General features: G+C 41.7%; 1 protein-coding gene across 3 annotated transcripts in view; it reads left to right on the forward strand.

The window, feature by feature from the left end:
• The window catches only part of PTPRR (protein tyrosine phosphatase receptor type R), a 220239-nt gene extending 192322 nt beyond the window's left edge, over positions 1 to 27917 (forward strand). For all 3 annotated transcript variants that reach the window (XM_040344000.1, XM_040344001.1, XM_040344002.1), the window contains 4 exons: positions 2941 to 3051; positions 4300 to 4457; positions 15708 to 15821; positions 25259 to 27917. In XM_040344000.1, coding sequence (XP_040199934.1) covers positions 2941 to 3051; positions 4300 to 4457; positions 15708 to 15821; positions 25259 to 25352 — 477 coding nt within the window. In that variant the 3' untranslated portion in view covers positions 25353 to 27917. The remainder of the gene's footprint in view (positions 1 to 2940; positions 3052 to 4299; positions 4458 to 15707; positions 15822 to 25258) is intronic.

The following is a 27917-nucleotide window of genomic DNA, read 5'->3' on the forward strand; positions in this document are numbered from 1 at the left end:
TTTTGGTTTTCAGCTCTTTATGACGTAAGTCTGTGCAAGTGCAATATGGCCCTATCAAAAGAACTTCTAGAATAATTAAAGTATATGTATAGCCAAAACATTTACTGTATTTGCTGGTGTATAAGGCGACTGGGTGTATAAGATGACCCCCTAATTTTACAGTCTTTTAAGATTTTTTGCCTGTACTCACTGTATAAGACGACCCCCCTTCCGAGGCTTCTGACGCTTCATATTTCTTCCATCTGGAGTCATTTTCTTCTTCATTCTTGCTGGAGCCAATCACGGCGAGCGATGTATTCTATTAATGAATACAAAGCCTGCTTGGATTGGCAGAGGCTGTAACACCATCAGCCCACGCCTCTTTGACTCTCAAAGCCAATCCAAGCAGGCTACTGTATGTAGCCTGCTTGGATTGGCAGAGGTTGTTACTCCAATCTGAGCAGGCTCTGTATTCATTTGAATATATCGCTCACCGGGATTGGCTAAGCGATATACACTGTATGTAGAAGCTACATACAGTATTACCGCACATCCAGCAGGCATACGAGCAGCTGACCCAGTGTATAAGACGACCTCTGCTTTTTGGCCAGTTTTTTTAAGTGTAAAAGATAGTCTTATACGCCAGCAAATACAGTATTTTTAGTTTGGATTGGAATGAGAAAGAACAAGAAGCCTTATTAAGTTTTTATCACTGTCTCTGTCTTCCCTGGGAAGGTTCGCCCTCTCTATTTGTCCTGATGGTAATTTGCTACAGAGGCAGAAAGTGAAAATCCAAACTGTTTAGTTGTCATCAAAACAGAAGGCGAAGGGAACATTTCCATAGGGGTTCTCACTTAACCATCTGCACACTACTATACCCATCTACATACTTCTAGCAAACTATTGCATAAAAGTTAGTTCTCATTTATATACCAATACATGTACCAGATGGCCAACTGGAAACTACAGGCCAGTCAGCCAAACATCAATAATTGGTAAATTATTATTAAACCTTGATCTAGGTATTTTTTCTTTATTTTTTCTTTAATGTTTTATTATTATTTTTTTATTTATTATTTTTTTTTACACATTTTTTTTTGCTTCAGGAGATTTACCAGGGAAGGGATGAAGACTTGACACACTGCTGTCTTCAGGGAGACCGGCTACATGTGGAAGTCTCCCCCCTTGTTAGTACCCAGTAGTGATGATCTACTCACACTGTCCTCTCTTGCTCCCATGCTTCCAGGAAGGGCTTCATCCCATTTGTTATGGCAGTATCCTTCCAGCACTCGAGTCCCCCCAGGACAAGGCAAGACGCCTCCCCCAGACTAGGGGGCACCCCTGAGGGCCACCTCAGCACTGTATCTTCATTTTCCACCCAACTGCCCTTGCTGGCATAGCCCATGTCTATTTATGGAGTGGTCTCATTCCCCTTTCAGGATTGGCTGAGACTCCATAAATATTCAAGACAGCTCCTCCTAACCTCCACCCACTATTTTATAGAAGATTCTCCAACCTTTTGGACCAGAGGGAGGCACCAGAGAGCTGCCAGGATGAGTCACCCAGCCTTGAACTCTTTAGCCATGAGCTAAACTATGTTTTTACCTAATCTAAGTTCTAACACATATATATTTGCTGCATATTGCAGCTCAATAGCAGTGGGAGGGATGGGGAGGAGAGACGCTCTCACACTGACAGGCAGGGAGGGAGGGGGAGAGGTGAGAGATTCGAAGCAGAGAGTGGGCTGTGGGAGGCATGTAACCTGACCACTGTATCATGGCTCAGCAGTCACAGTTATCGTGGTCAGCACAGACAGACGGATGCAGAAACAGTCAGGATCAACCTTGTACATTACAACATAGAAATGGATAAATTTCACAGCACAAGCACTGTGCTATAGATCATGCCTTAAAGAAACAGGACTTTTTATTTTTTTAGTGGTACAACCACTTTATGTTTTGTTTGTCTGTTTGTAGTGGAGATCTTTCCCATCTTCAGTGTTAAATCCTGTCTCTGAGCTGTTGCATTTTGCTGCCCAGGATAACTAGCAGCCTGATTTGCATCTAACTAATGGTACATAGCTTCACAGCTATGCATTTGGAACTTTTGTACTGACAAGTTTTTTTATATGATTTGAACTATGCTACAGGGCTTGACTATAGCCAGTAGCATGTTTTTGTAATATAAAGCCTTTTGCAGAGGAGAGTGTAATGAACAGGGTGGCCATAGTTAAGCTATATTTGTAGTCCTTTGTTTCCCATGCTTATAATTTCCCTTAGATTCATTGGGAGGAGTAGGTGCCGCAGATCAGATAATGTGACAATGTGAACATTTCCACAATGGGTGGCTGCTGAACTTTTCAATGTTTTCTTTCCCCCCTAGTCATCTTATAAGGGAGCTTGTTACTAGTTTTAAGCCAGTGATTGCACTAAGCCTGTAAGAGTTAGCTCCAGTGGATCTCTAGAACTCCTTACCAGGTCAGTTGCCCCTTTTTAGTATTGTATATATGCTATGTTTTATATTTAATTGAGCTAAACTGTTTTGCATAAACATGGACATATTACTAGGTACTTACAGTGAAATGCAGAGAAATGATTTGTGGGTTGAAAAGGATTGTATGTTAGAAGAAAATAGTATATTTGAGGAACGTGGAGTACATGGTATAAACATACAAATTTAGTTTACAGAACATTTATGTTTTGTCCCACTAGTAAAGTAATAAGAAATGGAAATACATACAATACTAGGGATAGAATTAAAAAGAGCAGCCTAGTTTAATAAGAATAAAGTGCCATAACTTAAAGTAACCAGATGAAAGTCATATTTTATTAGTCTTACCACTCTTAACCCCGATCTGGTTGGTTATTATAATGGTTTATACTTTCTCGGTGTACTAAGTTGATCAATATAACCAATTAACATTTTATTAACTTAGCAGAATGTTTTTTATTTCCTGTACAGAAATGTGTGCTATACTGGCCAGAGAAGAGGGGAATTTATGGAAACGTTGAAGTGCTTGTCAACAGCGTCAATGAACATGAATATTATACTATCCGAATTCTCACATTAAAGGTATTGCATTATTTAAATAATTGTGTATAAGTTACAGAGCAAATACAGCCCTACATATAGTAGTATAGGGCAATACAGTATTTTTTAAATAATTTATAAGTCTCTTTTTGATTAGTGGTCCAAACCTTGCAGGACCTCCCATTGAGGGTTAGCAACAGCAGAAAAACAAAACAAGGTTATGTTTTATTGTGTTATAATTGCATTTTTATCAGAATGCTTAATAAGGCTTATTTATAAAAGCAACAGAAAAGTAGCTGTCCATGGCTAGTAGCTCACCCATATTTTTAAATCAAGTTACCCTCACTCTTCCTTTTTTTATTCAGTACTCTGGCAGCTTGAGTTTCCACCTCCACCCAATAGCTACAGCCATGGTAATGTATTTTCCATTGGGAAGAAGGCAGGGCAGGCTGGAAATTCTAGCAGGGAGATCCTACTACTTAAAGCGGTGGTTCAACCTCAATAACAACATTCTATCATTAAATTAAGCATAGTAGCGCAAGCTACAGTATGCCTTTATTTTTATTTTTTGCCCCGTACTCACTGTTTAATCCTATAGTGAAGATTCAGACTCCCCGCGGGGAATGGGCGTTCCTATCCAGAGGGAAGATGATTGACGGCCGGCTATGCCACGTCACGCTCCCCAAAGATAGCCGGAGTAGGTCTCGGCTCTTCACGGCGCTATACGGCGCCTGCGCACAGACTAGGCACAGGCGCCGTGAAGAGCCAAGTCCTATTTCGGCTATTTCTGGAGAAGCGTGACGCGCCAGAGCCGGCCGTCAATCATCTTCCCTCTGGATAGGAACGCCCATTCCCCGCGGGGAGTCTGAATCTTCACTATAGGATTAAACAGTGAGTACGGGGCAAAAAAATAAAATAAAGGCATACTGTAGCTCGCGCTACTATGCTTAATTTAATGCTAGAATTTTTTTTAAGGGCCCAACACGTATGTAAAAAGGGGTGTTTACACCGGCATCCACCCCTAAATTTAGCTTGGACTTACCAAGCTGACACTTAATTTATATATTGTGTTCCAGAAAACCGAGGTAATACCTAAATATTTGCATAAAAGTAGATTCCTTTGTAATAATGGGACAAATGTATAAAGTGGTCATCCCACCAAATGTAATGACTAGTATTCCTATATGTGTAATGATATATGATCAGTCTAATGTATGCTATGTGAACAAGAGATTTGCAATATCAGTACTTCTTAGTGTAGTTATCTACTAAATTATTATTTTTTTCCAGCAAGGAAGCCAGTCACGCATTGTTAAACATTACTGGTATACCTCCTGGCCTGACCACAAGACTCCAGACAGCGCTCAGCCTCTTCTTCAGCTTATGCTGGACGTTGATGAAGACAGAAAAGCATTTTCTGGCAGAGGTCCTGTGGTAGTGCACTGCAGGTAATGCTCAGTAATCCAGCTTTGGCTCCTGAGAAGCCTAAACCTCCTCTGTTATTAACCTCACGTATTACATTAAGTTATACTATTCTTTTAAGTTCTATTTTAGTTATATGGACTGAACTGGTGGCCACTGCAAACAAGACAGTTCTTTCCTCAGGCACTTGCAGGCAGGTGCAGTCTACTTTCTCTACTGCAGGTGATGCTCTTCGGTAGTTGGAAAAGAATTCAAGAGGAATAGGGTTCCTATGGTTTTTCTGGGTCACTGGGGAAGCTATCCTATTGGATGCTGCAGCCCTATGTGACTTTAGCAGCCATCTTGTGTCAGGCAGAGCTATTTTATTGTGAGGTTGATAGGGGGCACTAGTAGTGAAAAAAGACCCAGGGCCAGATTCAGAAAGACTAACGCTGGCGTATCTAATGATACGCCGCGTAAGTCCACGGATGCGCCGTCGTATCTATGTGCTGTATTCACAGTACAAGATACGCCTGAATTTTGGCTTCCTACGACCGACGTAAGTCTCCTACGCCGTCGTATCTTGGGTGCATATTTACGCTGGCCGCTAGGGGCGCTTTCATTGATTTACGCATCAAATATATAAATGACCTAGATACGCCGATTCACGAACGTCCTTGCGCCCGTTGCAGTAAGCTAGGCCGTTTACGTAAGGCGTACGTCCGGCGTAAAGATAAACCACCAAATAGCTGATGTAGGGTATGGACGTCGGAACTGCCGTCGGATTTTACGTCGTACGTGAATGGGGCTGGGCGTAGGTTACTTTGTGAGTGGGTTGTGTTTCCGCGCCAAGAAAATAAAGTGTATAGCAATTATTCACAATGTGAAAGAATAACCTACTTAACGTGACAAGCTGCTCCTCTGAGTCAAAATATTACAAGTAATATAGTGCAATAGGATGAAAAAGTGTGATAGAGGGCACTAGTGAAATAAATACCTAACCGTTGGGACAGCCTCACTGGTCGGGACCCAAGGTAGGGGTGATACAATAAATTATATAGAATTAAACCACTCTGGTGAACAAGGAAACTCAACACATACTAAATAGTACCTAGATAGCAGAGTGAGTACATATAAAACAAGTGAAATAAATTGATATGAAAACAAATTGGTTATCTCAGACACTCATAGGAAGTGAAATCACATTGGTGTGAAAGGATAGTAAGGTGTCTCAAAAATAGCACCACACAAAAAACGCAGTCCATATGAAGTTGCCTTCGCAGGGTAATTCAATTGGTAATTCATGCGATAAATAGTAAGTGATAGTGCAGCCACCACCATCTGTTAAAACTTCACCCGATGTGCTCAGGTCCGGGAATGCGCTTACCGAATGGAGTGGACCTATTTAATTAAAAATAAGGTCTGCAGAGCTGAGCATGTTAAAGTGCCTGCACACTATACACCAGCTGTTCAGGCGGTCGTACTATCTAGGCCAATGGTGTCTCAGGAATCCATCAACAAAACAAAGGAAAGCTAATAGTGCATTACGGCTTTATTAAAATGTATAAAACATACAAGGCTGATTGGCCCCTTACTTTGGTGGGTGCATGCCCGGCACTAGGACTGTGTGCGCGTTGTATACAGGAGACTGTATCGATGTCACAGGCTGCTCGGTGTGGGGCGTCCCAATCGAAAGTGCAGAGTGTAGGCGCAGGATCAGCTGTGGAGCGGGGATGTCAGACTGCCTCCGACATATGTTTCGTGGATCTCCACGTCATCAGGGGGGCGTGTCTGTCCGCCGGGGATTCATGTAGTAGGGTATGGACGTCGGAACTGCCGTCGGATTTTACGTCGTTTGCATAAGTCGTACGTGAATGGGGCTGGGCGTAGGTTACGTTCACGTCGTTGCCATTGAGCCGTCGTATCTTAGGGCGTAAATTTGACGTGACTCCGAGCATGCGCGCGCATACGTCGTTCGTTCGGAAAGTCATTTACATGGGGTCACGGCTAATTTTTATACAACACGCCCACTACCTTCCTAATTTGAAATAGGCGGGCTTACGCCGGCCCATTTACGCTACGCCGACGTAACTTAGGGAGCAAGTGCTTTGTGAATACTGGCCTTGCCTCTCTATTTTACGCCGGCGTAGCGCAACTGAGTTTTTATTACGACACCCAAAGTGCACAGGATATAAATTGCGCCCACCAGAACTAGTTGACCTCTCTATCTAAAAAGATAGATTTAGGTGGGGATGGGTTAACTGCTTGCCGACCAGCCGACCAGTTATACGGCGGCAGGTCAGCACGGCTGCGCGAGATCACGTAGCTATACGTCATCTCGCGAATCAGCCAATAGGGGTGCATGCAGAGCGAGAACCGGGAGCTGTGTGTGTAAACACAATCAATCAATAAACGCTTATTGTGATTTTTTTTACGAAAAATATGTAGAAGAATATGTATCGGCCTAAACTGAGGAAAAAAAATGTTTTTTTTATATTTTTTTGGGGATATTTATTACAGCAAAAAGAAAAAGTTGTCATTTTTTTTTCAAAATTGTCGCTCTATTTTTGTTTATAGCGCAAAAAATTAAAACCGTAGAGGTGATCAAATACCACCAAAAGAAAGCTCTATTTGTGGGAAAAAAAGGACGCCAATTTTGTTTGGGAGCCACGTCGCACGACCGCGCAATTGTCAGTTAAAGCAACGAATCGCAAAAAGTGGCCCGGTCAGTGACCAGCACTATGGTCCGGGGCTGAAGTGGTTAAACAGAACTAACTCCCTTTTGGGTGTTGGGTTCCACTTTAAAGAAAGCTTTAGGAGAAGAAAATGTTAGTTAGGTCCTGATATTGTTTGAAGCAACAACCCCCCCCCCCCCAAATGCTCTCTAAGGCCTCGTACACACGACCGAACATGTCTGCTGAAACTGGTCCGCTGACCAGTTTCAGCAGACATGTTTGGTCGTGTGTACAGCCGACCGGACCGGATTCCCGGCCGAGCTGACTTTTTCCAGCGAACAAATGTTTCTTAGCATGCTAAGAAACATGTCCGCTGGAAGCCTGTCCGTCGGACGTGTTCGGTCGTCTGTACAGACTCACCGGACATGTCCGATCGGCCGCCATCCCTCGCATGCATCGAAGTGATTCGACGCATGCGTGGAAGCATTGACCTTCCAGGGTCGCGCACGTCGCCGCGACGGCGCGGCCACGTTGCGACACGTCACCGCGTTTGTTTTCCGCTGGGATTTTGGTCTGATGGTGTGTACAGCCGATGAAAATGGTCCGCGGACCGTTTTCATCGGACAGATCCGCTGGTGTGTACGGGGCCTTAAGGTGACTGCAGGCAGGGCCGGTGCAAGTATTTTTGCCAACTCAGGCGAAGGTGCATTTTGCCCCCCCCCGGCGTGCACGCATGCACAATGCACAACACATCAGGGTACAGTGCACAGGGCACCCTTCAGATCCCACAGTGCACTCCAACCTCTCACAGTGCCACCTAGCCCCCCAACCTTGCACATTGCACCCCGATATCCCCCAGTGCCACCCAGCCACAGCCTCCAACAGTGCATTCCAACCTCCCGCAATGCCATCAGCTCATGCAGCACCCACTAGTTTCCCCCACTACCCCTAAAACGCCTCTTGGAGAGACCCCCTCAAGAGACCCCCACCCCTTGGAGTTTCTCCTGGCCACCTCCAGAACCCCCAGACCCATCTAGAGCCTCCCAGCATTCCAATACACACTTTGCACTTCCATACTAACAGCCTGAAGTGTCCTGTTTCCATGGTTACCCGTCAGTCCCAGAAAGTTTATTTTTAGTGAGTGAACAGAGTTCCTGTGGCTGATCCTGGCTGAGTGCTCTGTAAATAAACAGGATGATGGCAGGGGGGGGGGGGGTTACCTGCGTGACTCAGATGTCGGCACAATGCGGCAGTGTTCCCACAATTCAGGCGTCCTCCTCTCCCTCCACACACAATCTGAAGGAAAGGCGAGGTGACGTACACCTGCATACCTCCCAACTGTCCCTGATTTCAAGGGACTGTCCCTGATTTGGAGCAATGTCCCTCTGTCCCTCATTCTCCTAATTTGTCCCTCATTCTAGTCTGATCTATATAGATGTATACAAAATGCACTTTTTATCTATCAAAAAGTGTTTCCCAGTGCTAAACCTTTCATCTGATTTCTAAATTGCTGCATTTGTAAATTCCAAAAGCCAATATAAAGAAATAGTAGTGGTAAAAAAAGCACTTGTGGGTTTAACCAATCTTATTTTTTGTACAATTCTACTTTAAGGGGGCGTGGTAAGGGGTGTGTCCTATGCCTACATACTTTTGCTGATAGGTGTCCCTCATTCCCATCTCAGAAAGTTGGGAGGTATGCACCTGTGCACAGCCACCTCCAGATACCTGAGGCGTCATCACCACACTGCTCGGTACAGCTGTCGCTAGCACCCTCCGCCCCGCTCTGTTCTAGGGGCTAGTGCGATGATCCCTCCGCCCCTCCCCAGGCGGCTCTTTAAAGTGAGGTTGCCAAGTGCGGTGCGGAGATAATGGGCATAGGTGGATGATGGATGGGCGCGGGGCAGGCAGCGGCAGTTTTCCGCAAATTTTTCCACCCTGTTCCCCTGGCCGCACTGGCACCGTAAGGCAAGTGCCAAAGTTGCCTTGCGCTAGTGCCGGCCCACTAATGGGCTTCATGAACCCACCTATGAACACTGTCTGATACACATAAACAAGTGGACATTATGAAGCTATACACACTTTCTTTGTATTGCTTCTAGCAATAAACATGTAGTATAACTAATCAAAAAACATTTTAAAAAGTTTTTTGCTGTTTGTGTCCCTTTTAGCAATAGTAATTCTCCTTATTTGTCCTGGTTACTGCTATTACCAAAAACAAAAACAAAAAAAAAACAATTTTAGGGTTGTCCTCAGAATCGGAATAGAGGGAAAATCTTCCAATGGGGTCACTAGTTCTGGTGACCCTGGTGACAACATTGGAGGGATTTCCTCTCACTTCCTGGTTTGGCTATAAAACAGGAAGTGTAGGGAAATCTCATCAATTGGACAGAAATGGCAAAATTAAAACTGACTGGGGTTATAGAAAAAAAGAAAAGTTTTGACTTTTGTTCATTTATAGTACAGACCTGCTGCATCTTGAGATCCCTTTGGTCAGGTAGTGCTAAGCATGGCTAAAACTGCAATCAGGACACTGTCCGGGACCTCTGGGCCCTTTAATAAAAAAATATATATATATACAAAAAAATAAACATTTACAAAAAAAGAAAAGGGGGGTTGCCATCCAGGGCCCTGGGCCTTTGGGCCCTTTAATAATAATAATAATAAATATATATATATATATATATATATATATATATATATATATATATATATATATATATATGGTGATCTCCCAGACCCCTAAAAAAAATTGGCCCTTTAATAAAAAATAAAATAAAAATATATTAAAAATATATATGTTTTTATAAAAAAAAAGGGGGGGGTTGCCATCCGGGGCCCTGGGGACCTCTGGGCCCTTTAATAATAATAATAATAATAATAATAATATATATATATATATATATATATATATATCCGGGGGCCCTGGGGATCTCCGGGCCCCTGGGGACCTCCGGACCCCTAAAAAAAATAATTGGCCCTAAAATTAAAATAAATTAAAAAATAAGATTGTCCAAAGCAACCAAAAAGTGTCCCTTTACATCAAAAGTGCTTTTAGACCAGCTAGAAAACAGCGATAATAAATTATAATCACTTGCAGAATTGAGCGTTGGCGATTTGTGGGGAAATTCGTCATCAAACAATAAAAATAATGACAGCGACAATTCTGCAACTGAGCAAATTTCTGTGTTTTTAAATTGATTACATTATTGAATAATTTTTGTTATAATTACATTATTATTTGTTATAATTATTTATAGTTATTTATTATATTATAATTTATGATTTTGTGTTTCAAACTTTATCATACCCGAGATGTCTACTAGACTCTTGTTTGGACAGATTTAAGTGAATTATTCCTAAGAATTGCAGGCCTACAATATAAAACGCCAAATTTCCATGCAAAAAATTGTACCGCTTTTGGTACAAAATTCCAGACATAATCATACCGCCAGGGAGGTTAATGGGGCTGGTGGGGGGCCTGGCGGGCGATGGACGAGTGATTTGGGGATCGATCGATGGGGGGAAACGGCAATCGAACGAGCGATGGGGGGACGGGGAGTGGTTAGTTGGCTGGGGGGGCGCAGGCCACCCCCTCCAAGAGAATTGAGCGACAGCTGCCACTATACAAAAATACAAAAATGTATAAAAAAGTCAAAATAAAACAATGTTTATTATAGATATAGTTGAGTACAACATACATACAAGGATACCGGGAAATGAAATGCTGGTACTGTGCTGCCAGGGAATATGGCCACTATTGGTCCCCACGTATAAATATAACATTCCTAAAGGAGTACATGGGTATGACCTCTAATTACTTTCAAAAGTCATTTGTCTTTTTCATAGCATACACATACAAATACCTCTGTATCCTGACTACACACGTAAGATGTTTTCCTCTACAAGGCCTGCTTCCTGTTCAGGAGACTGATTGGAATGTACTAAGGAAACATGGGATGTCTAGAAAAAAAATGTCTTTATAGGAAAATAAGAGCAGCATGTGCATCCTTGTATAACTGAAAGCAAACCAGTTAGCCATTTTAAATGGTTTTCATAAAAAGAGTCTTTCCTTAGGGACAGACATTGCAACGTTTCTGCTGTTAGGTTTGTTAGAAGCTCTTTTCTGTGTGCCTCCTGATTTCACTTTGTTACTAAGGACATGTTTTCCCTGACTTTGGATCTAAGCCTAACATATTCAATTAATACCCACCCACCTGTCAACCTCCCATTTAATGAAAGCACTTTAGTGGACAATAAGGGGAAGATTCACGTAGAGCCGCGTAAAATTGTGCGGGCGTAACGTATCTGATTTACGTTACACCTCCGCAACTTACACGGGCAAGTGTTGTATTCTCAAAGCACTTGCTCCGTAAGTTGCAGCGGCGTAACGTAAATCGGCCGGCGTAAGCTCGCCTAATTCAAATTTAGATCAGTTTTATGCAAAACTACCGTAACCCGACGTGATTGACGTTTTTTCGGAACGGCGCATGCGCCGTCTGTGGAATTTCCCAGTGTGCATTGCTCCAAAGTACGCCGCAAGGACGTCATTGGTTTCGACGTGAACATAAATGACGTCCAGCCCCATTCACGGACGACTTACGTAAACGACGTAACTTTTTCAAATTTCGATGCGGGAACGATGGCCATACTTAACATTGGCTGCGCTTCATATAGCAGGGGCAACTTTACGCCGGGAAAAGCCTAACGTAAACATTGTAACTTTACTGCGTCGGCCACGCGTACGTTCGGGAATTTGCGTATCTAGCTAATTTGCATACTCGACGCGGAATTCGACGGAAGCGCCACCTAGCGGTCAAAAAAAATGCAGTTTAGATCCGACGGCGTAAGAGACGTAAGCCTGTCGGATCTAATGGATATCTATGCGTAACTGATTTTAAGAATCAGTCGCATAGATACGACGGGTCAGATTAGGACTTACGACGGCGTACATGGCGCTGCGCCGTCGTAAGTCCTTTGAGAATCTGGGCCTAAGTTCATAAAGATGGGTAAGTGTGGATTAATTTTAAGAGTGAAGTCCTTGAATGGTACAGAAAGTCACGTTGGAAGCCAAGCTTTTAGTAACAAAGCGAACAAGGCTCATAGAGGGTGATTGTTTCTTTTAAAATGCATCTTAGATATTGTCATAATTGCAGGCTTAAACTCAAGGTTCTTCTTTTTCATATTTTAAAAAAGAAACAAAAAAAAGAAGGAAATAAACGTAATTAATGGACAGAACACTAATACCTTCATAAATGCATATTAACAAGAAGGTAAACAATTAAAGGCTTTTTTTAGTCAACCACCAAAATACATTTCTAAAAAAAGATTACAAAGTTTTATTTTGTAAAAAAAACTTTGCATAGTTTCATTATACTGTATGTATATAACACATAAAGCTTTGTAATCAAGTTTTTCTAGAAGTATTTAAAGGGTTGACTACAGTATATGGAATCTTTAATGTTTTACTTACTTGCCTTTTTAATTTTTTCTCCTAAAAACACATCCACTCTACATTTTGCTCTGCCTCAATGATTTTTATGTTCTATTAACTGATTAAATGATTATGTACAATGCAACCCACAGCAGCCTTGGTACCAAAATAAAACATATATATACAAAATCAAATAATGATTTAAATTAAAACAGTCTGTTCAGCCACAGTGCCACCCCTGCTGAACTGTGGTCAGTAAAGCTTTTAGACATATGCCATGAATACAGTGATGGCCCAGTGCATCGCTTAATGGGTGCACCATGCGATCATGGCGTAACTGGCCTAACTGGGAATAGAATTTATCCAAAGAACTTTTTCTATGACAGTGGATGCAAGTTATTCTGATCTGACCTGTAAAACAAATTGCAGGGTTGGACTAGTCAAATAGCATGCTGCAAACACCTCCAGCATTGGCTTATTGGCGGGGGCTGCCATCAGACAAGGATTACCAATGTGCTTTATCTCCTCTTCCCTTACAAGTGATGTCTGCTAGTGCCCCATAGCCATCACATTGTCTCCCAATCTGGCTATTTGTAATGTAATGTCTATGGGCACCATATTAGTACTCACAGAGTAGGCAGTACAGTGAAAGATTGTTTGAGAAGAATGACTAAAGTGTGGTGCACCTGTGCTCTATATATTAAAGGGAAGCTGTAGTTGATTCTCACTAAGAACATGTTCTATCACAACATTTACCTAATTTTATTGTTTACTGTTCCATAACTGCATAAATAATGTTTTATATATATATATATATATATACCGGTATGTATTCATAAATACCCTTTCTGTTAGTCTGTTAATCACCTGTATATCAGGAAGTGTCATCAGTATCCCTGCATATTGTTTAAGCTCTGTATTAGATGGTATATTGCCCCGTACACACGATCGGGATTCCGGCCGCCGGCAATCCCAGGTGGAAAACGGAGAACCTGCTCGGTCACTTTCCCCGTGTACTCACCAGAGGTTTTCCCGTCTGGAAAATGCGGTGAGAGCTTTGGTTGGGTATCCCGGCCGTGTGTATGCTCCACCGCAGTTTTTTCCATAGGGAAACTGCCGGGAAAAAAAACGCTGAGAATCGTGGCTGGAAAAAACAGAACATGTTCTCAGTTTTCCTGCCACGATTCCCGGCGGTTTTCCTGTCGGTAAAACTGCCATGGAGCATACACATCTTATGGAGGAACAGAGCAGGGTATTAAGCCTCGTACACATGACCGAGGAACTCGAAGGGCGAAACACATTGTTTTCCTCATCGAGTTCCTTGTTAGGCTGTCGAGGAACTCGACAAGGCAAGTTTCTCCATTCCCGTCGAGGAAAAAGAAGACATGCTCTCTTTTTGGCTTGACGGGATCCTCAACAGTTTCCTCGTCGAAAAATGTACACACGACCGGTTTCCTCTGCAAAAAAAAAATCCCATCAAGTTTCTTGCTGGTTTTTGCCGAGAAACTCAGTCGTGTGTAAGAGGCCTGAGGGTTGTGGGGAAGTTGAGTATAAGTAGGTCAAGATGTGGACTACTAGGTTCTATTTAAGAGCTAGTAGGATAACCTTTATCAGCCTTACCAAAATGTTTCTTGTTTTGAGTCATCTGAGCCCTTAATGGAAATTATCCCAAAACAGGATAGCAGAAGCATAGCCACTGTGCAGTCCTACTAAAGCAAGATCAAAATGTGCAATGAGCAAACATTTCTGCCCCCCTTGTATTTACACTCTGCACAACAATAAATCTTTTAAAAACTAATTTGTATCTTGGACAGAGTTATAACCTTGTTCTGGTTTGTATTGCTGTGTCCCTAGTGAGGAGTATTTTCCACAATTCCCATCATACTGATGACAGTGGTCAATGTACGAAGAAGTTGGAGGTTTCTCCAATGAAGACTCAGACAGCAAAGAAGACCTAAACATAGTTCTAACTTTTCCCCATTCTTTCCAAAACTAAAAATATGCTTTGACTCGAGCTACACTTTAACATCTATTGACAATACTAGATACATTGTGCTGATCGCAATCACATATACAGTGGGAATAGAAAAGAAGCACCCCCTTTAAAATAATCACATGTTGTTGCTTTGCAGCCTTAAATGAAGACCAACACCGTTTTTGTTTTATCCAGCTGTATTTACGAGTGCAAATTATGACATCCAAGTGAAAGATATAACAAAAACATGTAAAAAAAATTCAAAAAGTCAAAAGCAGAATCACTGAGTTGGAAAAAGGATCACCCCCCCCCCCTTATGTTAGTATTTTGTTGAACCACGTTTGCTTTAATTACAGCCTTTAGTCTGTTGGGACATGTCTCTACTAACTTTGCACATCTAGACTTTGCAATATTTGACCTCTCTTCTTTGCAAAAAAAATTGATAGTGACCATTTGTGAACTGCAGTCTTCAAATCATTCCACAGATTATCAATGTAGTTTAAGTCTGGGCTCTGACTAAGCCATGCAAGGACATTCACCCTTTTCTCCTTCAACCGCTGTGTGGTCATTTTTGCTGTGCGCTTTGGGTCGTGCGTGAGGGCAGCATTTTTTCCTTAAGAATGTCATTGTATTTTGCCCTATCCAATTTTCCTTATATCCTGACAAGTGCTCCAGTACCTGCTGCAGAGAAACATCCACATAACATGATATTACTACCTCCATGCTTTACTGTAGAAATGGTGTTATTTGGATGGTGCGCTGTATTGGATTTCCGCCAGACATATCGTTTGGTGTAGAGGTCAAATAATTACATTTTAGTGTCATCTGACCATAACACTTTTTTCCATGTGGCCTCAGAATCTTCAAGGTGCGTTTAAAGTGGTCAGATGAGATTAAAATTAAATTATTTGGTCTCAACACCAAATTATATGTCTGGCGCAGACAGCACAGGACCATGTGTTCTGGTGCAGTGCACTAGAGGGCATGTGTTTTGAAGGTGATTAAGGTTGCCATTCAGAATGAATGGCACCACTGGGCACAAATGCATCTAACATGGGTTGGTGTGCGTTATCCCAGCGATAACAACCATAAAAAGGCTACATTTTCCCAGTTCAGTCCTGACTTTCCTCCAGACTTATTCGTTTTTATTTTATTCTATTTTGGTTATTTATTCCCGCATGTAAAGAAAAATGAACTGACTGTTGTATTATTACAGTGCTGGAATTGGAAGAACTGGCTGCTTCATCGCTACATCTATTGGTTGTTGTCAGCTGAAGGAAGAAGGCGTTGTGGATGTGTTAAGCATTGTCTGCAAACTACGGATGGACAGGTACATATTTGTATACTGAGACAACAGACATTTCTGCATTTTGGGAGGATAATGATAGGCCCAGCCTTCTATAATGTGAAAATGTTAGGCCCCGTTCACATTTGAGTGCCACTACTGAGTAGTATTTTTGGCACATTTTTTAGAGCTGTACCCTTTATTTGAACGGGCCTCCTCCACTCAAAAAAAGGCACTGAAGAAGCTCATGCCCAAATATTGGCACTCAGCCAGGGATTTGCGTTGCATGTTTTTGTGTGTTTTTGTCGTGCAGAAAACACTTAAAGTGGAGGTTCACCCAAAAACTTAATTTTTAACATTAGATTGAGGCTCATTTTGTCAAGGGGATTCGGGTGTTTTTTTTTAATCGAAGCAGTACTTACCGTTTTAGAGATAGATCTTCTCCGCCGCTTCCGGGTATGGGCTGCGGGACTGGGCATTCCTATTTGATTGACAGGCTTCCGACAGTCGCATACATCGCGTCACGATTTTCCTAAAGTAGCCGAACGTCGGTGCGCAGGCGCCGTATAGAGCCACACCGACGTTTGGCTTCTTTCGGCTACTCGTGACGCGATGTATGCGACCGTCGGAAGCCTGTCAGAAAGCCTGTCAATCAAATAGGAACGCCCAGTCCCGAAGACCATACCTGGAAGCGGCGGAGAAGATCTATCTATAAAATGGTAAGTACTGCTTCGATTTAAAAAAAAACACCCAATTCCCCTAGACAAAATGAGCCTCAACCTAATGTTAAAAATTGTTTTTCGGGTGAACTCCCGCTTTAACTGCTACCTGCATTTGGAGTGCCATTGAAAGATATTGGCAGCGTTTTAGTGCATTTTTTGCACGGTTTCTCAACCCAAAGTGTGAACGGACCTTTATGGCTTTCATGGCAGCTATATAATGTTACTTATTTTCAAAACTTCAATTGTATTGTAACTCTACTGCTTCCCTTAACTTTGTCAAGTGCTGTGCAAAATGTTAGCGCTATATACCATTTTTATCAGCATATAACATGCACAGGCATATAACACGCACCCTAACTTTAAGAGGGAGGTTTCAGGAAAAAAAAAATCCACAGCAGATAACACGCAGACACAGTTTACCCTCTATTTTCAGGGTAAAAAAGTGAGTGTTATACGCCAATAAATACAGTAAATCCTGAAGAATAATATTAAAAAAGTGTACAGTGATAAACCCATGGGAGAAAACTAGTGGGAGACCAAACAAAAGATGCAGAAAGCTGGATTTTTTTTACCACAATACCCTAAAATGCTGAGTCAAGATTCTGGCTTTGATTGTGTAATTTTTTTCCCCAAAAATCCTTTGTGCTTTAAATTATTCTCTGTTTAATGTTATGTGCAATTTACTATTTGATAGACTACTGTATTAATGTATTATTTTATTCAGAGAGAAAAAGAACCCCTTGGGGTCCATGTACTGACTGAGAAACTATGCTCTGTACAGTAATGATTATTTTCAGCGGTGCTTAAATCAGTAAAAATCTGGTTATCCTTACAAAACAGTAACCCTAAGTATCAATGCACTTAGAAAAGATTAATGCCACCCTTTCATTATCTCTTTAGTGTGCAGATTTCAGATAGGTGACTTTGGGAGATGCAGCTGTAAAGAGAGATTTTTCTAAATATAGTCTAACATATCATTCCCTTTTTCTCTACATATGTTCAAATCGTTCACACCCTACGTGACCATGAGTTCACACATACACTGGGCAGCCTTTCTTGTCATTTCCCAAGCAGGCTACTGTATATCCTGTCCAACCGCTGGTCAAAGGACACACCTCTGCTACACAAGGCACTTCTCAGCACTTCTCATAGCACTATCTGGACAGGAAGATTTATTTTTACAAGGAACTGCTTTCCATAACTTCAGGATAGCTAAATCTCTTTGTGCTTTAATAATGCCGCAGGTCAAAACAGGGGGAATTGTTTTATCATAATTAATAGTATCGTTTATTATGACACCTAATATTTTAATATGACATCTATTTTTATTGTTATATATTTTTGTTATAGTATTATATTTAATATTTATTTAATATTGTATTAATATTATGATTTTATTATGACATCTATTGTTTGGACACTAGAAATTATGTAGTATTTTATCATTTAATTAATTTGGGAAAATGTATTACCTACAAAGTAATGTCATCTATTGCTAAGGTCGCAAAGGAGTCTCTTACCCTGCATAGATGTTAAAGGATAACTGTACTTTTATCATTTAAAGCGGAGGTTCATCCTAAAAATCTATATACCATTACATCCAGCATACTTCCGACATGTACATTATGCTGGTATTTTTTTTTTTCGCTGCACATACCGTCTTATAGTTCTTTTTCACCCGGCTTCCGGTTTCTCACTCCCTCGGGGAATAGGCATTCCTATGAAGATGCATGGATGATTGACGTGCGGATAAGGCGCGTCACGCGTTCCGAAAATATCCGAACTGGTACTCGGCTATGTACGGTGCTATACGGCGCCTGCGCACAGACTAGGAGCCGTGTAGAGCTGACTGCGCAGGCGCCGTATAAAGCCGTGTCCCAGTTTGGATATTTTCGGAATGCGTGATGCGCCTTATCCGCACGTCAATCATCTATGCCTCTTCATAGGAACGCCTACTCCCGGCGGTAGTGAGAACCCGGAAGCCGGGTGAAAAAGAACTATAAGACGGTATGTACAGCGAAAAAAAAAAAAATACCAGCATAATGTACATGTCGGAAGTATGCTGGATTTAATGGTGTATAGATGTTTTAGGGTGAACCTCCGCTTTAAATGACCCCTTTCTTTGCACGCTTTAGGCTCACCATACACTGTACAATCTCTGTTAGATCTACCATGCACTATGTAGTGTAAGGGCCTGAAGGATTGCATAGATTAGGCGTATCCTATTACATAGTTTTGATAAATCTACAGCTGATTGTACAATCAGATTGTATAGCGTGTAGCCACCATTAAACTTTTCAGTCCTCATCCTTTTGAGACGTTTGTTGTGCAGTCTACTGGGGGCATGCTTGGATGAATTCCTAGTGATTCCATTGGAATACTTGTTAGACAATCTTTCACTAGAAAATAATGGAATTTTTTAATACGTGCAGTTCTTATATATATATACATACTGGGCCAGATTCAGATAGGAGATACGACGGTGTATCTCCTGATTTGCCGTCGTATCTCCAAGGCCGGCCGGTCGTATCTATGCGACTGATTCATAGAATCAGGTTCCGCATAGATCTCCCTAAGATCCGACAGGTGTAAGTGACTTACATCGTCGGATCTTAGGCTGCAATTCCAGGCCGTCCGCTAGGTGGCGCTTCCGTGTCTTTTACGTGTCAAATATGCTAATGAGCATTTACGCCGATTCAGAAACGAACGCCCGCCCGTCGTTTTTTTTTACGTCACTTGCGTTCGGCTTTTTCCGGTGTATAGTTACCCCTGCTATGTGAGGGGTATCCTATGTTAAGTATGGCCGTCGTTCCCGCGCCGAGTTTTGAATTTTTACGTTGTTTGCGTAAGTCTATTCAGAATACGGCCGGACACAAGTTACGCTCACGCCGAAACTAATGGCGTCCTAGCGACGTCATTTGGAGCAATGCACGCTGGGAAATTTAGCCGGCGGCGCATGCGCAGTAAAATTGGCGCAGGGACGCGCCTGATTTAAATAGTACACTCCCCCTAGCCACGGAATTTGTATTCCGCCGGGGGATTTACGATACGCCGCCGCAAGTTTTGAGGTAAGTACTTTCTGAATACAGCACTAGCCTCAAAAACTTGCGCCGGCGGATCGTAAATCAGATAGATTACGCGGATCTAAATATCCTCTAATCTATCTGAATCTACCCCACTGTGTATACACATTATAGTACATATATAGGGGTTTCTCCAGGTCATTGTAAATGAGGTAAAGGGGTCGATTTACTAAAACTGGCTAGTGCACAATATGGTGCAGCTCTGCATGGTAGCCAATCAGCTTCTAAATTCAGCTTGTTTAAATAATCACTTACCTACTGGGCACTTTTACCACCATCAAATTTTCAGCTTTCAGCACTGTCACACTTGAATGTCAATTGCACAGTAATGCAACACTGTATCCATATGAAATTGTTATAATTTTTTTCACACAAATTGAGCTTTCTTTTGGTGGTTTAACCACCACTGGGTATTTTATTGTTTGCTAAACAAAAGAAAAAAAGACAGAAAATCTTGAAAAAAAAAAGTTTTCATAGTTTGTTATAACATTTTGCAAGCAGGTAATTTTTTCTTCTTCACTAATGTGCGCTGATGGCTGCACTGATGGGCACTGATAGTCTGCACTGATGGGCACTAATAAGTGGCACTGATGGGCACTGATAGGTGCAATTATGGGTGACACTGATGAACACTGATAGGTGGCACTGATAGGTGACACTGATGGGCACTGATAGTCTGCACTTATGGGCACTAATAAGTGGCACTGATGGGCACTGATAGGTGCAATTATGGGTGACACTGATGAACACTGATAGGTGGCACTGATAGGTGACACTGATGGGCACTGATTGGCATCTATTTACTGGTGGCACTGATGGGCAGCACTGGTGGGAACTCTTGAGACTGCACTGATAATCAGGACACAGATAATCAATGCCCTGATTATCAGTGTAGATGTTCCTTTAACACAAGCCTGAGGAAAAGAATGCCAATTACTAGCTTGTATTTACATCATGATTAGCTGTCATTGGACACAGCTGATCACGCGGTAAAGGGCTACTGTGATTGCCCCTTTACCCTGATCTGTGATCAGTTGCGTCCTAAGGATGCAGCGATTACAGAACGTGCCTCTGTCCATGGACATCCTTCTGGCAAAGTAAGCCCATACTGTAGCCGTATTTCTAGTTTTATTAAACTAACCCCAAAGCTTCACTTTATCAAGAATACCCAATCGCATGCAAGGAAAACAACAACAGCATTTTTGCTTGCACATGATACTAAGCTCTGAATCAACTGCACTTGCAGAGTGCAAATGCACATGCAAAATGGCACTCTCTATGTTCCTTTAGTAAATCAACCCCATAGTCTCTATCTATCTATCTATCTATCTATCTATCTATCTATCTATCTATCTATCTATCTATCTATCTATCTATCTATCTATCTACTTTGTCTATCTCTAGATAGATAGATAGATAGATAGATAGATAGATAGATAGATAGATAGATAGATAGATAGATAGATAGATAGATAGATAGATAGATAGATAGACAGACAGTATTTTGTATTGCTGTAGAGCCCCTTTCACATGTTTTTTCATGCGGACCTGATCGGAAAGGTCCATGGTGCAGCTCTACGGACAGACGTATGCCTCTGGGTCCAATCAGGTCTGGTAAAAAATAAGGCAGTCCTTTTCTATTTTGGCAGACTGGAAGCCTGATGTAAACGGACAGCGAAGTCCATTTACACCCGTACCGCCCATAAAGCTCAGTGGAGTCTGCTCATGTCCGCTCTGCATAACTGAGTGGGCATGGATGTGGCATCTGTCCCGCTCTGCTCTGATCAGCAGGGCATCTGTGAGCTGGTCAGAATGGACTCTGCTCCGTCTGGAAAAGGCCTAATGCCCCGTACACACCATCACTTTATGTGATGAAAAAAAACGACATTTTCTGTGAAGTAAAAAATGACGTTTTTGAAACTTCAATTTTCAAAGACGAAGTTGCCTACACACCATCGTTTTTCTCACAATGTTCTAGCAAAGCGAGGTTACGTTCACCACGTTTTTCCATTGAAGCTCGCTTCATAAGTAGCTTCTGGGCATGCGCGGGTGAAAAAACGTTGTTTTAAACGACGTTTTTTGCTACACACGGTCAATTTCTGTGAAGTAAAAGTTGACGTTTTGAAAAACGACACATAAAATTGAAGCATGCTTCAATTTTTTTTGGTCGTTTTTTAGAAGACATAAAACGACGTTTTCCCCCACACACGGTCAATTAAAGTGACGTTTTTAAAAATGTCATTTTTTTTCATCACATAAAGTGATGGTGTGTACGCGGCATTAGGCTGGAATGGCCTTAGCAGTCCCCTAGAGCTCATATCATATCACAAGTGCTCAGACTTACCAACAGTCTGTGAAGGCAATCAAACCATTTACTGGCATATAAAGCTTTCAGATATTGTAATCGTAAGTTACAGTATGTATCACAAGCAGTTTTGTATAAAAATGTGTCCATTTTGCAGTGACATTTCTTAATGGTTTTTGTGCCACCAACTAGTGCTGGTAACGCTGCTAATTAATTTAAATTAGGCTGTAATATTGCTAATTATTTAACATGTTAATACATGTATAATAATGCCTGAGGTGTCTGATATGAAGGGAGCCTGTAGTAAAGCAGTTTGGAGGCTTCCATTGCTGACTTCTTCCTCTGACAATATTAGATCCTTGGCTCTGGCTGTCATACTGATCCAGTGGTTTAATTGCTTTCTCAGAAATTAAGATTAGGTGTTCTGAATTCTTTCATCTTCAAGCTTTGCCTAGGTCAGTGAATTGAAACCAGAACAAGCACAGCAACTAAAATTGTCAGAAGGAAGTCGGCAATGCAAGTCTGTATTTCCCACGGTATAGGTTTCCTTTAAAACCAACACTGCCCAAGTAGAAGCAGACAGTTGCTGATTAAGAACAGCAAACATTAGATCTGCCCATCCTTATCAAGATCCATGATCTGCTGTTCCTGTTTTTGAACAAGTTGATAAATCGTGTACATCTTAAGCTGGCCATACATGGATTGAAGTTCAGTCAGTTCAGCAGGGACCAGATGAATTCTGATCCATGTTTGGCCACTGTGGTGGAACAGAAGTTCATCTACTGAATGTGGTTGATTTCGTCAGTGGTCACTTTTACCTGTTGACCCATCTAAAGCAAACTTTTTTCTTTTTTCTTTTTTATTTTTGCTGCAAGGCATCCCTAAAAAATGATTTGGGTTTTGGGGGTGGTGTTTTTAGATTTTCATTTATTATGGAGGCATATTGATATTTATCCATTTATCCTGTGTTGCTGTGGCTTTCATTTTAGCTTAACCTGCCATTTTTTAGTCTCGAGAGAATATCTTGACCTCTTATTCATTTAAAACTGTGCTGCTGGCCAATTTTGCACTGCTGTTTCCGCTGCAGTCTCTTAGGGCCAGATTCAGGTACAATTGCGGCCGTGTAACGTAACCCGTTTACCTTACACCGCCGCAAGTTTTCAGTGTTAGTGCCCGATCCACAAAGCACTTACCTGTAAACTTGCGGCGGTGTATCGTAAACACGTCCGGCGCAAGTCCGCCCAATTCAAATGGGGCGTGTCCCGCGCCGGACATTCTGCGCATGCTCCATTGCAATTTTCCCGACGTGCTTTGCGCAACGTGTTTGTGAATCGCGACGTGCGTAACGTACTAACGCCGGGGAAAAAAAAAATTCAAAAGCGACGCGGGAACGACGGGCATACTTTAGCATGGTGGAGTAATTTTACACCATGTTAATAGCACCCCTAACTTTGCGACGGGAAACTAAGACTTGCGCCGACGTAACGACGGGAAAAACCTTTGTGGATCGCCGTAACTGCTAATTTGCATACCCGACGCTGGAATACGACGCAAACTCCACTCAGCGGCGGCCGAGGTATTGCATCCTAAGATCCGACGGTGTAAGACAATTACACCTGTCGGATCTAAGGGCTATCTATGCGTAACTGATTCTATGAATCAGTCGCATAGATACTCTGAGAGATACGACGACGCCGTCGTATCTCTTCTGTGAATCTGGCCCAATATTCTTGTAGTAAAACCCCAGTCTAAACTCTTTGTCTCTCATAAATTTGGGCCTAGCCTTGCTCATTAATTTTTCACTGCTGTGTCATCTGCTGTCTCTTAAAGTGTTACTAAACCCACAATAGTAAAATCAGTCTATATATCCAGTAAAGCATGCCTGTTATACTCACTGTGGAACCTAAGGAGTTAATCTTCCACACTGTGTGTGAAAAGGCTGTTTGGTCCTGTCCTCTCTGATCCTCCCCTTCTTTTACTGTCTCCAATCCATCTGCTGATAGTACAAAGCCCTAGGAGAGACTCTGCACATGCTCAGTGTGGTGTGTATTGCCATAGAGTTGTTGTTGTTTTTTTGGGAGGGTGCATGTGATCAGCACAAGGCCAATCAGCACTGTCCAGTCAGAAAATCAGGGGTCATGCTGTCTCATAGGACAGTAAGAGGAGAATGAAAACATCTCCTACAAGCTTTAACCATTGCTCGGCCAGACACTGATAGAAGTCACAAGACTGCTATATACTACTTATGAGAAAAATTAGTTTATATTTACTAAAATAATTGAATTCCATATTCTGTGTACAGTGGGAGACCAGATATAGTGAATGCAGGGTCCTGGGTTAGTAACACTTTAATTTCTTTACTACAAAAAGTAGTAAAACACCTGCCTGCTCAGTTTGGCTATTCTACATTTTGGCCAATACTCCCTCAGCTGTTGGCCAATTTTGCACTGCTGCTTCCTCTGCGGTCTCTTAATTCTTGTAGTAAAACCCCAGTCTTAATTTCTTTACTACAAAAAGTAGTTGGCTTATACTCGTGTCCGTGTACCTGTCGGGTCGCGGACGCCCATTTTTCAAAAGTCGCGGCTTCCTCCTGGTCCTTGATAGGCGCTTGACACTGTGTTCCGCTACCGCCTATCACGGAGGTCCTCTCATCCTCGGACTTTCCCAGCAGACACTGTGTTCAGTGTTCCACCTATCAAGGACGTCCTCTTGTCCGAGGATGAAAGAAGGTCCATGATTGGCGGAACACTGAACACAGTGTCTGCTGGGCAGTAGCGGAATACAGTGTCAAACGCCTATCACGGAACGGGACCAAGAGGAAGCCATAACTTTTGAAAAATGGACGCCCGCGACCCGACAAGAATACAGGTACACTACAGGCATGCCCATGTGTTAAGTAGATGGTTGGAATCTGGTGACCCTGGGAAAGATTCTGCAGAAAAAGGAAGTTAAAAATTAACTACAGCAGCTGAAATAACAAATAGAGGAACGTGTACAGAAACTGTGGAGAAGAATAAAGTCCACAATTATATTACCCACATTGAGGAAATTACTGCATCACTGGATGTCTTTTCTTTGCCCATGACCATGAGGCATGCAAATGGGCACAGTGAAGCTGCAAATGGGCATTGTTGACCCTCTTTTCCGCTTACAGTAGCTGCTGCATTCTCACCCTAGGCTTCTACTCGTGTCAATACGTTTTCCCAGTATTTTATGGTAAAATTATGGCCTCAGCTTATACTCGGATTGGCTTATACTCGAGTATATACGGTATATGTTATTATGTATTTTTTTTTGTACGATTTTTTTGTGTTGAGATCTAATGAATGTCTTCTCGTTAACTATAATAATCTAATTATTTTCTTTAAACAGAGGAGGAATGGTACAAACAAGTGAACAGTATCAATTTGTGCACCATGCTCTGAGCCTATATGAGACTCGACTTTCTGCAGAAAAGGTCCAGTGAATGTTTGGACTGGAAGATGGTTTAACATTGATCCTTTAAGGTAATGAATTGAATTACCGACCAGCAGTTTCTTAAAGGAGTGCAGTAGGCTCCAATGAAACGATTTGTGGACAGGAGAGGTGAAGACTTGATGGACTTGATGGAAAGTTTGATGGAACTAGATGGACAATAATGTGTCTTTTGAATGTAGCTGTACTGCCAGTTTCCGCAAGAAGCGATGGACAGTGTAGAAGATATAAATGGATTTTACATATGTAACTGAAAAGTGGATATACTTCTGATAAGATAAGATTATATGCCACCAAGAATGTATGTACTTCAGACAAAGTGGGTATCTAACAACTATTCCGTGTATAACAAATAAACATTTGCAAACTGTGTGTCTTGTAACTGGACTGTCAGTTGTCAATCTGTTAAGTGCTATTACTTATTATGTGGTGAATTTGTTTATTGCCCACATAACGTTATTGCTGCTAGTGTTATCAGTAAAATGTTTAGTTTATTTTTAATTAAATAATTCTTGCTCTTGGTTTGTTTTTTTTCTAAACTGTTCGAAAACAGTGACTATTTTATATGGAGATGTGGTCTTGTTCTATTAGCAGTTGTGAATTTCCAACTGGATATTTAAGCAGAGCACAATGTACTTTAATCAGTGGACATGCATTTGCTGTATACTGTGAGTTGTACTATTTGCTGCGCCTCTTCTCCGGTTTTAAATACAGTGTATTTGTAAATCATGTGAGTTATTTTACCTGAAATCTTTATAGCATATATTAATACTGCAAGAAATAAAACTATTGTCTACTGACCAATAGCATTGTCTTAACGTCCTTTGGCCACGATGGCTTAGGGGTGGGCACTTATGCTTTGCAGAACTAGGGTCATTGGTTTGAATCTTGACCAGGACACTATCTGCATGGGCTTTGTATGTTCTCCTTGTATTTATATGGGTATGCTCCAGATACTCTGGTTTCCACCCACACTCCAAAGACATAATGATACTTTACTCTCTATAGACACCTGTCTAAATTGGCCCTAGTACGTGGCTGTGCATAAGTGTTATTGCATGCTGCATTCCAGGCCCAAGCCAAGAATTTGGGGAGGGTTAAGGAAAGACCTGGCCAACTACCTCTTAAAAAATTGCTAATACAATTCTATGGAAAAGGCTTTCAAGAGTAACAGGTAATAGAGGGAAGGGGAAGTTACAACATATTTTGACAGCATGGCCCCCTTTAAAATGGCCTGCAAAAAACTTAGCAAGGCCTTGGGATAGTTTTGCAAAGCTTTCCAACTTGTGCGCCAGATTCAAATAGTTCTTTTTACAGAATCACTTTGACTGCAACAGATTCTTAAAGAACTACCACCACTTTGCAGATAAGCAAACTAGTGGTTATTAAGACCATCCCAGAGTTGGCATACAGAGAGACACCAGAGCTCATGAGTATGATAGCTTCCCGCACAGGGCTTCTTGGTGCTACCGGTGACTGGTGAGATTCCCTAGCCAGCAGCTGAAAGTAGACAAAAGGGTGGGGGTGCTGGATTATGTTGTTACCTACATAAAACAATGACCATATTTGAACAATTATGCCACCAGCATCCCCACTTGTTTACATTCAGCTGTCAGCCAGGGAATCACCCGACCAGCAAATGAATAGGGCTGGAGATGTGTCATTGGAGTGTTCTAGCTAGCAAGGGGCACTCAGGATGGTGTGGTCACAGTATGGACTTTCCGACCACAGTGACGCTCCTTCACGCGAGAGATTCATACTCTTGTTCACGACAGGTGCCTGAATCTTTCTTCCGTACTGAAACTTGTCACCAGCAGTGACGAAATTCTAAAGTGTGTCTATGACACGTTTTAAGATTTTCACTATTGGTGTCTAGAATCGGCAAGAGTCAAAAACGACTGAACAGATAATGTCCTTTTGCGGACATCAGAAAGCAAACAGTTGCTTTTGTCCTCTGGCTGAGAGTCAGTAGCTGTATGTTATAATCTATTGAAGGACTCAGCCCCCTGAAGTCTTATTCCAGGTTTACAACACATCAAAAGATATGTATAGCAAATTAGGTACTTAGCAACAAGCATCTAATATTACACTACCGAGAGAGTAAAATTCCTATGAATAGTTGAGCTGAGGAGATTATGCCTGATATAGCCAACAGGAAGCTCACCGTGTACTTCAAAATAGATCCCCTCTGGATCCCACATGTTTGTATTTCCTTCAATTTATCAGATATTTATGTCCTATATTTGGACTTTACTTTTCATATATTAGTACGTTTTACTAAAGTGAGTACAATTTGTTTACTTCTTGAATGATTGCATGTGTTTTCTATTTCTTGATGTTGCATACTACATATTAAACATGGATGATTCTATAAATATTAATGATATATCACAAATGTTGCATTCTCTGTGCATTTATGGATCGTTACATTAATGTATATTATTTCTGAAATGCAATATTGAGCAGGATCTATTTAACTGATGCCAACTTGTATGGACAGTTTCATGTTTGACCATGTAACATTAAACCTGGAGTGTTTTTATTTATATTCCAAAAA

This window comes from Rana temporaria, chromosome 3, assembly GCF_905171775.1.
Source record: "Rana temporaria chromosome 3, aRanTem1.1, whole genome shotgun sequence".
Classification (NCBI taxonomy): Eukaryota; Metazoa; Chordata; class Amphibia; order Anura; family Ranidae; genus Rana; species Rana temporaria.